Here is a 13,578-nt window from a genome sequence, read left to right as displayed (position 1 = left end):
CAATTTGTTGTACTGGTGAAATTCAGCCTACTTTAATCTTCTAGAGACGTCTGACCTTCACAATTGCAAATTAAATGTACAAAAGACTGAGGGGGAAAAGCCTCTTAGTCACTGGTGTTCAACTGTGATTTTACAATAGTCTGAAAATCATTCTAGTCGATTAAGACAAGACCAGCAAAAAGATCTGAGTAGATAATCTTCATCTGGATGTATATTGTATTAAAACTACTGCGTCAGTGTAAAATGAGTGAATCTTGAGTAATTTAAGCAGTGACGCATTAGAATGAACTTTTTAGCTACGTTATAAGAAACGCCGGTAGAAAATAAGGTGCTATTTTTCTGTAAAAATATCTTACTATTTTACCCTAGATGAGTATCTGTGTCAGTAATAATTTATGAACTAACAAGCTCATGTTCAAGGATGAATGTAAATTTATTAGGTGGGTTAATTAAGGAATGGTGTTAAGAATAACGTTAAGAATATTCATATTGGAATGTATTTGGCAAGAGGCGGAATTATATTTTTTTGCTAGAGAGAGGTGTGGAGAGAGAGACCACTAATAAGATTTCTTAGTATTTGAGTTCAGGTTGTCCCTCTATATTTTTAGACCCAAGCAAACTCATCCCTTCGTGTCTTCCATGTACGATCACCTTAGTGTCTTACCTTTTTGGCTTTGAGCAGTCCCAAGTAGAACTGGTCCTTTGCTCCCATGAGGAATGCTTTTCAAGGTACATCCATGATTTTGTTCTTTGGACTGCTTAATGTAGCAATGTGGACTGCTCTATTTACCCTCCTCTCCTTTTATTGATCCATTATATCCCTAGAGCTAAACCCCTGCAAGTTGTTCCACTCCATAGGCATGGTCTCTTCCATGGCGGTGCAATTTATTATTGCCAAGTGACTATAGCATTCAGCAGAGTACTGAGCAATCAAGATGTCAATGACACATCACTTTAGGTTAAACTCGAGAGAGAGAGTTTGCAAACGTGTCTACATTGTTTTTAAACATAGTGCCAAGTTCTTCTTTGGAATCTAAATCCAGTTTGTATTACTAATTTCCTTGATGTGTTTTGCATATTGCAGTTCCATAATAGTTGAATTCAAAATCTTTGCAGTTGACTTTCTGCACGTAACAGACAAAACTCTTTCTTCTTCAACCAATGTCTTAATTAAAATGCTGTGGATGAGGGGAGAGGCTCTTTTGAAAGAATTCCTGAATCCACACAAACAGCTATACTTTATTGCTAATGCTTTAGATCAGTGGTTCTCAACCAGAGGTCTGGGGCCCCCTTGGGGGCCACCAGCGGGTTTGAGGGACTCCACCAAGCAAAGCCAGCATTAGATTTGCTAAGGCCCAGGGCAGAAAGCCAAAGCCCCATAGTGTGGGGCAGAAATCCCGGGTCTCCAGGCCCCGCCACCCGAGGCAGTAACCAAAGCCTGAGCAACTTAGCTTTGTGGGACCTCCCATGGAATGGGGCCCTGGGCAATTGTCCTGCTGGCTGCCCCCTAACACTGGCCCTGGCTTTTATATGGAGAAAACCAGCTATGGCACAGGTGGGCTGTGGAGGTTTTTTTAGCATATTACGGGGGCCTCAGAAAGAAAAAGGTTGAGGACCCCTGCTTTAGATTACTGTGGGTCTTCACATTTCATTCAGCAGCCTGTTGTTATGCTGTAGGCTATTTTAACAATAACTCTTCAGTATTCCTAAAAAGTTTGTGCAATGAAAGACTAACAATGGGAAGAAGGAAGCTCTTAAAATGTTTATGGTGTCAGGTGTTTTTTTCCTTTGTTGTTAGAAATTTAAAGACTGATAATAATGATCATTTCACTTTTCATCTGGAGCGGAAAGTGACAGAGTCTTTATGGTAAATTAAGTCAAGGGGAGGTAATGACTTCATAGGTTCCAGTTGCTAAATGCAATAATGCCTATTTTATCTGTTGTGTTCTCTACATTACTCAAGCTTATACCAGTTCAGCCTTTTAACTGCTTTTCCCCCCCTTTAAAGTTTGCAGCTAAACAGGCAGCAGCTGCTGCCACTCAGACAATTGCAGCCTCTCAGAATGCGGCCATTTCCAACAAGAACGCAGTAGCTCACCAGCAACTTGTCCAGAGCTGCAAGGTAATATTTCCTAACAGAGGAAGCAGACACTTGGCAGATAATCTGTAGTCTGTGTCCCTTTTAATGCGGTTAACTTGTTAGGAAACTGAAATTCAGTTGCCTGTGTCAGTCTGACTCCAAAGCATTTGATTCTTGTTCCGTTGCCGTGCCAAATATAACACTGCATTTACTTCTAAGAATGCTTTATTCCTGTTTTGGTGTCCACAGTTAGTTATCATCTGTTAAAATCAGGGAAATGTTGTTTTAGAATGTGTGCAAGGCAGCAGTGCCCCTTGTCTAATGTAGATGCCTTTTACAAATGTTTAGGCAGTACCAGAGAGGATGGGCAGATGTGAATATTTTTTGCAAGTATCTCCAAAATGCAAACCTGCTGCAAATGTGGCATATTTCTTGGGGTGTATGCTGCAGATAAATCAGCAGTACCCTACATACAGAGTACATCAGGCAGAGAGGTGGATTACTTAGGGTTGCCTTGCAATTAGTGCACTGAAAGAGTAGTGAACTGACAGGAGACCTTCACAGCCAGTTCACTGTGTAGGAACCACCCATGGTGAATTGCCTTCAGAGTCCGTGTGCTTTTCCAGAGCTGTCTAAGGAGCATTGCTTTGAAGTAGTGTACTCAGTAGTAGTACTCAGGGGACGGATACAAAGCCTACTGGAACTTATTTAGGCCTTACCTCTTTTTTATTTAAGGTCTTAATTGATCCCGACTAGAGAAATAGGAGACATTGTCTCTTTGGTAGTGACCAATGGAATTAGGTGTAAATACTCATGGTCAGTGGCTGGTGTTTATTAACTGTGCCCCCAGCATCACTTGACACAGTAGAAGTACAGATCTTCTACCGTATTAGTAATTGGTGTCTGTGTCCGTCTTCTTGAACTGAGTACGCAGTACATGTATATCACCTCCCTGAAGGCTGTTCAGGGAGAGGTTTGTGTGGTGGAAATTCTTATACAGATCTCACGAATATGAGGAATTATCACTTGTGGCTGTCAACTTGTGCTTTTCTGTTGTGCATTACAAGAGATTTAACTTCATACCAGATAAGTGGCTGTGTGGTGTCATGTAGGCCAACTGGCAGACTGCTCTTTATGGTCAGAGTTGGTATCCAGTGACTATTGTATAGGTGGGGAAGGAAAGGTATGTCTCTGTTCTCTGGGGGTGTGTCAGTACAGGTAAGGAGGTTGTATTGCAGTGCAGAGTGCAAGAGCAGTACTTCCCTTCCTGTTTATTTTTACTGTTTCCTTCCCTTTCCTTGGTCCATGGACCTGACTTGTCTAATTTAGATTGTAATTACCTTGAGCAAGGACTGACTTACACCATGTTCACGAGAGATGATATGGAAGTGATGAATAGTAATGAAACTGGACTGGGGTGACAACTACTAGTGAAATTTCTGAATGCTCTACTTTAACACACCATAAAGCAAGGGTAGTGGCTTGTGGTGTAATGAGAAAAAATCCTTCCATAGTGTACCAAGATAACATGGACAACAGCTTGATACTGTGACCCAGGTTCACCTTGTCACACTACATGCAGTCTATGCCCTTAAATTCCCTTTCCAAACCAAATTATAATGAGACCATAGTGTTGGGTTATAGGATTCCAGATTCACTGACAAGAAGGTTGCTGAGAGCACAGAGCTGTGCTATGCCAGAGGTAAGCACATGGAGATGCCCTCACACTCTCCTGATTGTAAGCCAGAGCGCAGAGTAAGTCGCTTGACAAGTGTCTGTTCTTTTGTGGTTTAGCTACAGCTGGCAGACTAATTTGTGTTTGTGAATAATGTTCCTTCAAGGCCCCTAGAGAAATAAGAAATCAACTGGAGTGCAAAAGAGCCTATTCTTCTACTGAGAGAAGCTATGCAGAAGTCAGTAACACCGCCACTATAATAGACATCCATTTTCAAGTCAAAGATCCCAGAAAAAGACATTAACACTTACCAATCGGCTATTAAGTATATTACTTTCCACATTCGAGTTTTTGAAAACTTGGTAAATAAAAGAAGTGGCTTGAATGTATCTCAAAGGAGCATACAAAAGTTGTCTGATAGGTAGTTGATATTTTTTCAATGGAAATGCAAAAGGCAGTTTATCCTATGTGTTGACTGCTGTTCATTCAAGTTTAGCTTTGACATTGATTTATTATACAGCAGATAAAATCCTCTTTTGAAGTTTCTTCCTGAAGTAGAAAACCTCAACATTAGGAAAACATTTTTGGAGACTGTATTGGAGATAAATCATGTGAACATGAGTTGACATTTGAATAGGTGGGAGAATACATTTTTAACAATATACATTTTCAGAACATTACAACCATACTATAAACATATTTTTGGAAGTCAGATAAAAGCAAGCTGAGTACCAAAGGAGAGAGTTAGTTTTCTTGACGCAAGAAAGGTGCTTGAAAGATCTAACCCCTGAGCAATTTGGAGTGTAAAACAGTAGTTTTAATGTCCAAAACAAAATGTTCCTGAGTCAGTGAAAACATCTCTGATGAATCTTTTTTTATTACAAAGAAGTCTTAACCTTCCTTTATAAACTAACTTATAGAATTCTACAGAAAGAATCAACTTCTTCAAATACTGTAGGAACTCTCCTAAATAGTCAATCTGAGATTTATTAAGTTATGTGAAATCCTAACTATTGTCTACAGAATCATATTGGTATCATCCCTCTTAAATTCTATAGGATGTGAGGCTTTGTTTAGTATTGAATGAGTTTTTAAATTTAACAATTAAAACTTTCTCCTTCGTTGCCAACAGAATGTTGCTGACCACATTCCTCAGCTGGTTCAGGGTGTGAGGGGAAGCCAGGCTCAGGCAGAAGACCTCAGTGCTCAGCTTGCTCTGATAAATTCTAGCCAGAATTTCCTTCAGGTAAACTGAATCAAATAAATGAGTAGATTTTTTTCCCCTCGAGCACCTTGTTGGTTTTGAGTTGTCTTCACTTTGTGGAGTGAGAAATTTGCATGTCACATTGAAGGGACAAATTGAGAGCTCTATGTTATCATTGACTGTGGTGAGGAGAACTTAATTTGTCACTGGGGCAATAGGCGTTGCCACAACTGCCCCGAGTTTGAGCCGGAGGTAACACAGGCTACTGTCTGTTCAGCTTTCCTCGAAAGTGTGAAAATGTGATACACTTTGCGCTGAAACTGGCTACTGAAAAGGAGGCTCAGTTGACAAGGCAGTGAAAATGCCATGAGTGTCTGGAACCTTGCCTAACTAGAGCTCTTACACATTCCGCTGGAGCTGGATGTACCATCATTGTACAGATCCTTAGTTTAGATACAGCCACAGTGTTTCATCTGGAGTTCTCAAGCCCTTTATAAGCACCCCTGCTTTTCAGATGGCTTTCCGAGACACAGAAGTGATCTAACTTATTCAGGGTTTTGAGGAGAACCCAGGTGATAAGCAATAGTCTATGCTTCTTTCCAAACACTGAACAAAAGATAAAGGGTGGTGTTAATAACAAAGGGCCAGCTGTTGCTTCAAGATAAATGTTGGAACTATTATTGGCAGTTAAAATAAAATCAGAAAGCTCTGTATACTGAAATGTTATACATTTTTCAGATTTGCCAGGCACTCCCTCTGTCTTATGGGGAAGAAGTGAATCTTTTCAGTGGTCACTGGCACCACGTGGTGGGGTATTAAAAGTGAAATAAGGCATTGAGTCTAATTCTACTCATGTTGCTGTCACAGGACTGTCTCGAGCTGTGGTCTGGCTTGCATAAAAGCAAAAATCGCCGGTGCTTTTCTCTTTTGAGAGGTGCACGTTTTATTTTCCTTCCCTGAACACACTCCAAAGCACAAAGGAAAAGAACAAAGCCCAAAATGACAAATCAAGTCCACCAGCTTCCTGGGTTTAAACCTGCCTCCACTCAAGCTCAGGAGCTGTTTTTCTCTGTGCTTGGCCTGATTGGCGCCAGACCCAATCAGCCTCACCTGACCTGCCATGATTTAATTAGGGCAGTTATCCCCTTTCTGTTCTGACTAATTTGTCGGTAAGGTACTCCATGCAGCACTGGAGCACCCTGTCACAGTTGCTCACCCATATGGTCCCATTGAAGTCACTAGGACTACTCACCTTCTCTAGTACTCAGAGACCATGGAGATGACATAGTATTGGAAGCGGTAAGCAAGATGTGTTATCCGCAGATCCTGTGCTTGTTTATCACTTGAATGCTTTTTTTTCTGTTTACTAATATTGAGAAGAAAAACATTAAATATTCAGAAAGGTTGCAAGAAATTACAAATTTACCATGTGTATTGTCCATGCATGTCTGTGTAAACATGCACAACTGGTAAACTGTTCTGTTTAAATATTTAAAACTCATTATTATTTATATTACAGGAGCCACTTAGAGGCTCCAGTCAGACATTGGTACCCATTGAGCTAGGCACTGTGCAAATAAATAAAGCAAAGCCAGTGTCTGCTGCAGAGATCCCACTGCTTAGGATTATGACGAGGCACAACATGTGAATACATGAATCAGGATTGGATAGGGACAAAGCATAAGTAAAACTGGATGCATTTGCAGTGGTCCTAGTAGCCAGCCTAAACAGTGGTAATGGCAAAACTTAGTGACCTAAGTGTTCTGTCAGTTCTAGACCTAGTTTCATACTGGAAGCCTTTATACAAGGTTATAGGCGTGAGCTGATGAATCACAACACATTCTTCTCTAATCTTTAAATAGCCTGGAAGTAAGATGGTGGCATCCGCCAAAGCTGCAGTACCTACTGTAAGTGACCAGGCCGCAGCAATGCAGCTAAGTCAGTGTGCCAAGAACCTTGCAACGAGTTTAGCTGAGCTAAGAACTGCCTCCCAAAAGGTGGGTCAATATCCCTTTTGAGCAGTTAGAGGTTAACTGTGGCTTACAACACCTGTTTTTGTAAAAGCTTGTGTGCAATAGGAAATGTCATTTGGTAGTCTGTATTCATTGCTGTTCTTTTAGCTCTATTGATTGTGAGTTAATCACCTAAAGTGAAATTGAACGGTGCTAAATATGTCTCAGTTCCCTTTGTGGCTCTGGACAATGAATTCCTCTGCTGGCAAGCTAAGTATGTTATGCAGTAGTTTTGTATTCAAGATATGCAACATGCCAAGATGACCTTTGGTGTCTGCATAGTCTCTTCAAAAACAGATAATCTTCCAAGACATGATCACTGATGAATCTTCCCATTTTTGGTGGTAGGACAGTCACTTAATGATACTAATGGTTTCTGTTTGTCTTTTTTCTGGATAGGCTCATGAAGCATGTGGCCCTATGGAAATTGACTCTGCTTTGAACACAGTCCAAACACTCAGAAATGAACTGCAAGATGCTAAGATGGCCGCTGTAGATGGACAGTTAAAACCACTCCCAGGAGAAACGGTAACTGGTGGGGCAGAAGAGGCTTAGCAAGTCAGTTTTAAGGTGTCGTTGGTAAAAGGAGTCAGTCACATGATTGGCTGATGCTCATTCCAATGGCATTTTACACAGGTATTCTTCCAAACTCCATTCCCAACACCATGCATAGGTGCTGGAAGTAGGGGTGCTGGGAGTGCTGTTGTAACCCTGGGCTTGAAGTTGTTTTCATCATATTCAGGGTTTACAGTCTGGTTCAATGGCTCTGAGCACGCCACTATACAAATGGTTCCAGCTTTGACACCATGAAACATCCTTAGGCCAATAAGAAGCCTACCCTCTGGCTGAAATAACTTTTAGAGGCGGGGCCTTCTTCCCTAGAGTACTGAGGGGGGGAAAAATCAGCTTTTAAGGATGCTGTCATAAAGATTTTTAAGGTCTCTCTTTCCTTTATTTATCCAGCACATTGTAATGCAAAATACACAAGAGCACATTACTTGATTTTTATTTTTTGACCTTGGGCTTGGAGAGCAAAATACGTTCTTAAAAAACACGTGTCATTATTTATATTGCTAATTATCAGAACTAAATTTTAAAGCTCTAATTTCCTTCTCATTGTGCCTGCTATTTGCTACTTTCATTTCATTCAACTTCTGCAATGAAAATATGCTAATCAGAGTCTGAGACTCACTAATGCAGGGCAGCAAGGTGTAGGTTCAGTAGCTGAGGTGGATGCTGGTTTGGAGGGAGGAAGAGAGAGTGGGATGAGGCAGGAAATCTTTCCATTGCTCTTGGACAGAAAATTTATTTGAATTCAGTTTAAACAAAAACTGTTATCTCTTGAATATTTTCACAGCTGGAAAAGTGTGCACAGGACCTCGGAAGTACCTCTAAAGCTGTTGGTTCATCAATGGCCCAGCTGTTGACATGTGCTGCTCAAGGCAATGAGCACTACACAGGTACTGTTGCTGGAAATTGCTAATGAAAATAAGACACTTTATAAAAGGAGATACCAGGTTGCAGAAGCTGCTGTCTAGCTATGTATATTCAATATAGGTTGGGGCGTCTGTTAATTAAAAAAAAAAAAAAAAAAATGCAATCCCAACCTTTTTTGTGGAGGAGATAGCTCTTCAATGTACAATTAAACGCCATGTGGTTTGGAGATTAGTGTTGTGAGAACCCAGTTAAGCTGAAAATGCTGTGATGTGCGTATTGAATAGTTGAAAACACTTGGGTTTTTGTATGTTCTGTGGTCCGAAACACACCCAAGATGTGTTGGTTAAAACAGTGCACCCCTTACTGCATGTTCTGAATTTACATTTATCATGCAGTTAGCATCTCTAATTCATGCATCAGATTTGCATAGTAAGAGATAAAGCCAGTGGACGATATGGACGCACGATCTTTCCATATGTGATTTTCCGCAGTTATTCCCACTCACCTTTTGTGTGCATTATTTTAGGGACTGAAAAGGCTGTTTCTAAAAGGTATTTACATTCCTGTTTTGGAAATGGATGCATACATTTAAATGGACATCAAATTTTAGTCCTTAAAATTCTCTAAGTAAGTGTTGATGTTAATGCTGCAATGGGATATTTTTAAATATTACTGATAAACGTTATGTCAATTGCTGTTTCGTTTGTTGTAATTGGATCAAGACTACATAGATGTGTCAGTTGCTTTCATTTGAACCAGATAGAATTGGATTAAGATGACACAAATTTTATATAGTCATACAGTAGTCAGTGTTGGATGTCCAATGAAAATTCAGAAGTCTTGATACTTGAAGCTGAAATCTAGTAGCTCTTTTAAAATCAAGCAATAAGATAGCTGTTAGGTTAGAAAATCCTAGCCAGTAATGCATTCCTATGTAGTTGAAAGTCCTCTTCAATATCTGTTTCTGTACTTTCTATCTAATACAAACTTTGGTAATATGAGAGTCTTTTTGTACTTGAACAAATGCTGACGTGGTGGTATATGGATGTTTTGTTGTTTACTGCATAGCACTTGGGTACTGTTAATCCTAATTTTATATTCCACTGGTGGAAGAGTCACTGCAGTTCATATCTGTCCTTCAGTTCATTTGCAAGTTTCCCTTGTTTTGTTTGTTTATTTTTTTTATCGCTGCGGCATGATATGTGAAAGTCCCCCCCATTAATCTCCACGGCTGTTTTATTAGGCATTTCAGGTGCTGACTTGCCTCCTGGAGGACTTTGGCATGATCATTAAAGAACGAGGTTGAAGCCATAAATATTAAAACTCATCTTCCTCATTTTCCCTTTTATTGAGACTGACAGTTGCTGCATCTCAGGCTCAGCAGTGATCAGGACTTTATTGATCTGTGTGCTATGAGAGTCCCTGCCCTGAGGAGGTCAAAGGTTAAATAAATAAATCAGAATAATTAGGGAAGGGGAAGGTGCCACAGAAAGATGAAGCGACTCGCACACAGTCATACAGCAGGTTGGTGGATAATCTGGGATTAGAAGCCAGGGCTCCTGACTCCCATTCCAGTGGGAAGTAAGTAGTAAAGGAAAAAAGAACTCAGAACCTGATGCTTCTAGTGTAGAAAAGAGAGGATTTTTCTGGGGAGAGTTGAGGAGTTATTTGTGGCTTATAAGTAAGGAATAGGCCAGGGCAAAATCTGTACTGCAGGTCACTGAAGAGAGGGATGGAAACTAGAAACAGTGGCAAACTTACCAGTGCATAGAATTAACTCTGCTTTACTTCTGCAATTGTAGTACTGAGCATATTAACATTAATACACTTTTAATTGGCAGCCATGTAATTTGTATTCATTAGGTTGTGAAACTACATCCCAGCTGTTTAAATGTCTAAATATTTATAGATTGGAAAGCACGTGATGTAACAAAGCAGAATGGTGCAGTGAATGGAAACCTTTTTGTAGTATTTTTTGTTGTAGGAATGAGAGAGTTAAGTTCTGTGCTGCAACTGAAATAGATCACCTACTTAAATGGAGCGCATTGTTATGCAGTTCATTGCTGTGTAGACAATGATTTTACCTCTAGTACTCTGGGGGCTCATTTAAAAATCATTTAACAGTTCCAGAGTACTGTGTAGCATTTCAATAAGGGCTGAATTAAAAACAAGATACTACATTCTTCCACTCCTTGCAGGGTCACAGGTCTTGACAACATGGCTGTGAACATACTGAGAGTCTAGGGCCAGGTCTACACTGCGACTTTAAATCGGTTTAATGGCCGATATACCGATTTAACGCTGTATCCGTTCACACGACGTCGTCATTAATATCGAGTTAAACGGCTCCTAATCGATTCGGAACTCCTCCCAACCGAGAGGAGTAGCGCTAAATTCGATAGTGATAACTCGGATTAGGGTTCATGTGACGGAAATCGACGTTATTGGCCTCCGGCGGCATCCCGAGTGCAGCACTGACCGCTCTGGACAGCATTCTGAACTCGGATGCAGCGGGCCAGGTAACAGGAAAGCCCCGCGAACTTTTGAATTACATTTCCTGTTTGCCCAGCGTGGAGCTCTGATCAAGCACGGCTGGCGATGCAGTTTGAAATCGAAAGAGCTCCAGCATAGACCGTACGGGAGATACTAGGTCTGATCGCTGTATGGGGACAAATCTGTTGTATCCAGCTCCGTACTAGACACACGAAATGCCAAGCGTTTGATAAAAAACTCCAGGATACACGCGCTGTGTGAGCAAGCGTAACGGGAACCAGAGACTCAAATGGACGTCATGAAGGGAGGGAGGGGGTACTGAGGACTCCAGCTATCCCACAGTCCACAGCAGTCTCTGAAATTATTGCATTCTGGCTGAGCTCCCAATGTCTGTAGGTCAAACACAGTGCTTGGCGTGGTTCAGGGAACAGCTCCTCAGTTTATTTCCCCACCACCACGTGAAAAAAAAAGGGAAAGATTGCTGTGCTATGGCGTTTGCTCAATGCACTCCGCGAAAAAGGCGCCAAAGGGTTGTCTGCTGCCTTACAAAGGGAGGGGTGAGGCTGTACCCAGCACCACCCGGGGCAGTGTTTTCTGCCATCAGGCACTGTGCTCTCAACACGGAGTGGACCTATGGGATACGCTGAGGAACAGCTACCCACAGTGCACCGCTCCTGAAATCGATGGTAGCTTTGGACCATGGACGCAAACAATCGATTTCGGGATCCCACTGTGGACGCGCTAAACCGATTTTATTAGATCTGTTTTGTAATATCGGTTTAAGCTAATTCGAAATAATCGTGCAGTGTAGACGTACCCTAGGTCAGACAGGCTACATAAGCCAGTTTTCAGAGGTCTGCTATATGACTGTCTGCATGATGAAACTAAGTTATGCTACTGCACTGCTTTCTCCTTGAAATCCTCTGTGTAGCTTTTATACTTGAATTTTAGCTTGTGCCCTATTCAGCTTTGGTGAAAATTTCAAAAGCCTAAGTCCCATTTTCCAAAGAGATTTAGACTCTCAGGGCCCTAAGTCTCCTTGAAAGCCAATAGGATTTAGACTCCTAAGTCTGGGAGGAGGGATAGCTCAGTGGTTTGAGCATTGACCTGCTAAACCCAGGTTTGTGAGTTCAGTCCCTGAGGGGGGCCACTTAGGGATGGGGCAAAATCAGTACTTGGTCCTGCTAGTGAAGGCAGGGGGCTGGACTCAATGACCTTTCACGATCCTTTCCAGTTCTATGAGATATAGGTGTATATCTCCATATATTTAGTCTATTTTGAACTTGTTACCGCTGGTAGCTAAGACTTGTACTTTTTCACTAGCTAAATTGAAAGTAACTTGAAACTGTTAAATTTTTCTTCTCCTCCCTCCATAAAAAAATATCCGTTTGGTGATTTAGAACCACCCTGAAATGAGCTCTTGTGGGTATAATATTGATTTTATGGTTTTGCTATGGGCATTTCTCAAATGTGTTCACCTCTGAAACACTCATTTTAAAATGTTTGCAATGTTCTGTAGAAAGGGGGTCCTTACCTTGCAATTCAGCTGCCATAAAAGAATACACATGGCGCCTTAGAGGATACTAATCGAGTATTTGATTAAATCTGAATTTAGGGGTTGCTGCCAGGGAGACAGCTCAAGCTCTGAAGACTTTGGCTCAGGCAGCAAGAGGCGTTTCAGCATCCACCACTGACCCAATGGCAGCACATGCAATGTTAGATTCTGCAAGGGATGTCATGGAAGGCTCAGCTATGCTTATTCAGGAAGCAAAACAGGCTCTGGTTGCACCTGGGGATGCAGAAAGTCAGCAGAGGTTAGCTCAGGTAAGTTGCAACCTGGGCTAGTGCACCTGTTGTACAAAAAGTGCAGAGAGTGACTTCAGCATGTTTAGCTCAGGACACTAATAATGCAGCCAGTGCTGAAATGTAATATTCCAGGCACCTTTGGGAGACGTGCTGTTAATGTAATTCTCTTTACAAAGGCTTCTTTTTACGAGATGCAGTGATTTGCCTGCTGTACCTTGCTGCATGTGAATAAGGCCTTTAAACCCATGCCTTATTTGGGTAGTATACTCTTGGCTGTGAAATAGAAAAAGTAATTACATTTGATGTTACCAAATGAAGGGTCCTGACTTGACTCACGGTGTTTGTAACACATCCGTCTTTCTAAACAAGTGATGTTTCATCATTACTGGATCTCATCATTGTGTTATCAGAACGAAAGGTCCTTTTTCTGTTGATTGAGAGAGTTTGACTATTTTTAAATCAAAATTTGAGAGACATATTTTTAGTAATAGTGCCTTGAGACCAGAACTGCACAGAAGTTTTTGGGAATCTGGGGAAACATCTGAAACTCAGGCCCTCCATCCTTCCGAAAATATTATCACTATGGGGCACAGCTTGACTTCTGTCCCACGGGGCTGGCCCTGGCTCCATGCCTCAGGTGTTATGACCTGGCATGCAGGGTTGTAACTCCGCTCAGGTTTGTCCCAGCAGTCTCTCCATCGTGGGGGAAGGAGAGGGGGAGGAATTTCAGTCAGTGATGTTGCAACTCAGCATGTGAGATCTCAGTGTCTCCAGGCCAAACCTAAGTGGCACTGCGACCCTGCACACCAGGTTGCAACGCCGTTTGGTTTGGGGCACTCTAAAACGGGGTCCAGGGCAAGCTGCCCCATTT

General features: G+C 41.5%; 1 protein-coding gene across 2 annotated transcripts in view; it reads left to right on the top strand.

The window, feature by feature from the left end:
- The window catches only part of TLN2 (talin 2), a 245,794-nt gene that overhangs the window by 114,382 nt on the left and 117,834 nt on the right, over positions 1-13,578 (top strand). For both annotated transcript variants that reach the window (XM_075069558.1, XM_075069557.1), the window contains exons 22-27: positions 2,009-2,122; positions 4,888-5,001; positions 6,822-6,956; positions 7,371-7,499; positions 8,329-8,431; positions 12,517-12,725. In XM_075069558.1, coding sequence (XP_074925659.1) covers positions 2,009-2,122; positions 4,888-5,001; positions 6,822-6,956; positions 7,371-7,499; positions 8,329-8,431; positions 12,517-12,725 — 804 coding nt within the window. The remainder of the gene's footprint in view (positions 1-2,008; positions 2,123-4,887; positions 5,002-6,821; positions 6,957-7,370; positions 7,500-8,328; positions 8,432-12,516; positions 12,726-13,578) is intronic.

Source organism: Chelonoidis abingdonii, chromosome 9 (genome assembly GCF_003597395.2).
Source record: "Chelonoidis abingdonii isolate Lonesome George chromosome 9, CheloAbing_2.0, whole genome shotgun sequence".
NCBI classification, from domain to species: Eukaryota; Metazoa; Chordata; order Testudines; family Testudinidae; genus Chelonoidis; species Chelonoidis abingdonii.
The sequence above is the reverse complement of the archived record's forward strand: the minus strand, read 5'-3'. Positions and strand labels throughout refer to the sequence as shown.